Source organism: Austrofundulus limnaeus, unplaced genomic scaffold, assembly GCF_001266775.1.
Source record: "Austrofundulus limnaeus strain Quisiro unplaced genomic scaffold, Austrofundulus_limnaeus-1.0 Scaffold318, whole genome shotgun sequence".
NCBI classification, from domain to species: Eukaryota; Metazoa; Chordata; class Actinopteri; order Cyprinodontiformes; family Rivulidae; genus Austrofundulus; species Austrofundulus limnaeus.
The window spans coordinates 626,399-627,518 of record NW_013952720.1 but is presented as its reverse complement, the minus strand read 5'-3'; the positions used below and the strand labels follow the sequence as shown (position 1 = coordinate 627,518).

The window sequence follows — 1,120 nt, the reverse complement described above, 5'->3', positions numbered from 1 at the left end:
TGGATGGATGGATGGATGGATGGATGGATGGATGGATGGATGGATGGATTTACTCTTCATAAAAATCTGTTCCAAATTGTGTCAAAATCAGACTTCAGGCTGTACATCAAATTTTAAATTGTGCTGATAGATAAATAAGTTACAGAACTTTTTTTAATGTTCATCATGTTTGAAGCTGAGAGGAGCAGCGAGCGGATTCTAACTGGTGGCATTAATCGTATTAATTGTCAAGTGCCAAAAATTAATCGATTAATGCTTTTCTGACGATTAATCACACACGATACGATTATGCCCAACCCTAGGACCGGGTCAGGACCAGGACCAGGACCAGGACCAGAACCAGGTCAAGACCAGGCCAAGCCAGGACCAGGTCAGGATCAGAACACCATCTGTCTGTAAGTTTCAGAACCAGAACCTGGTGGGACGGGCTGGGTGTGGGAATCATGTGACAGCCTGGTTCTGTTGGACCCGAACCCAACAAACATCATGATGAGCTGCGGTTCGTTAGCAGGTTCTGTTAGCGGCCTGTGGCTCCATCCGAACAGAACCGGGCTGACCGAGTGGTCCAGTCTGAACCCGGTCCAACAGCTTAATGCCTGTTAGCACTAAGCTAACGTTAGCCTGGATGGCTAACCGGACCGCAACCCGACCCAGTAAAGACCAACTGTGGTACGGAACCAGAAGTAACGAGCTCAGACCCGGGCGGACAGGTGAACAGAACCACAGGTACCGACAGACGAACGGACGGAAGGACACTTACCCCCCGGTCCTCCTCGGAGAGGAAATCGGGTCCGTCGTCCAGCCCTTCCTGCTGCAGAGACACAAACACAGACAGGCCCATCAGAACCGACACCGGAACCTCAGCAGAACACACCGAACAGGACGTCACGAGGCGCCCGCTCACCGAACCGAACTTATTCTAAATAAACAACACAAACAGAGAGGAAGAGGAGCAGAGAAACCCACCATCATGGCTGCGAGCCGCTGGGGACAGGAAGTGGAGCGGGTTGCCASATCCGGCGACAAAAACACGAAGAAAACCGAGGCGGAACTTTTTATTTGATCCAGTAATGAAGAATATAAACTATGGAGAGCCGTCTCATTCAAAAGGAAATAAATA

General features: G+C 49.8%; 1 protein-coding gene across 1 annotated transcript in view; it reads right to left on the bottom strand.

The window, feature by feature from the left end:
- The window catches only part of snx6 (sorting nexin 6), a gene marked incomplete in the record, with an annotated part of 8,788 nt that extends 7,767 nt beyond the window's left edge, over window positions 1-1,021 (bottom strand). The window contains 2 exon segments of the mRNA XM_014022106.1: window positions 761-811; window positions 967-1,021. Of these exon segments, the coding sequence (XP_013877560.1) occupies window positions 761-811; window positions 967-972 (57 nt within the window).
- Window positions 1,022-1,120: the final 99 nt, after the last annotated feature.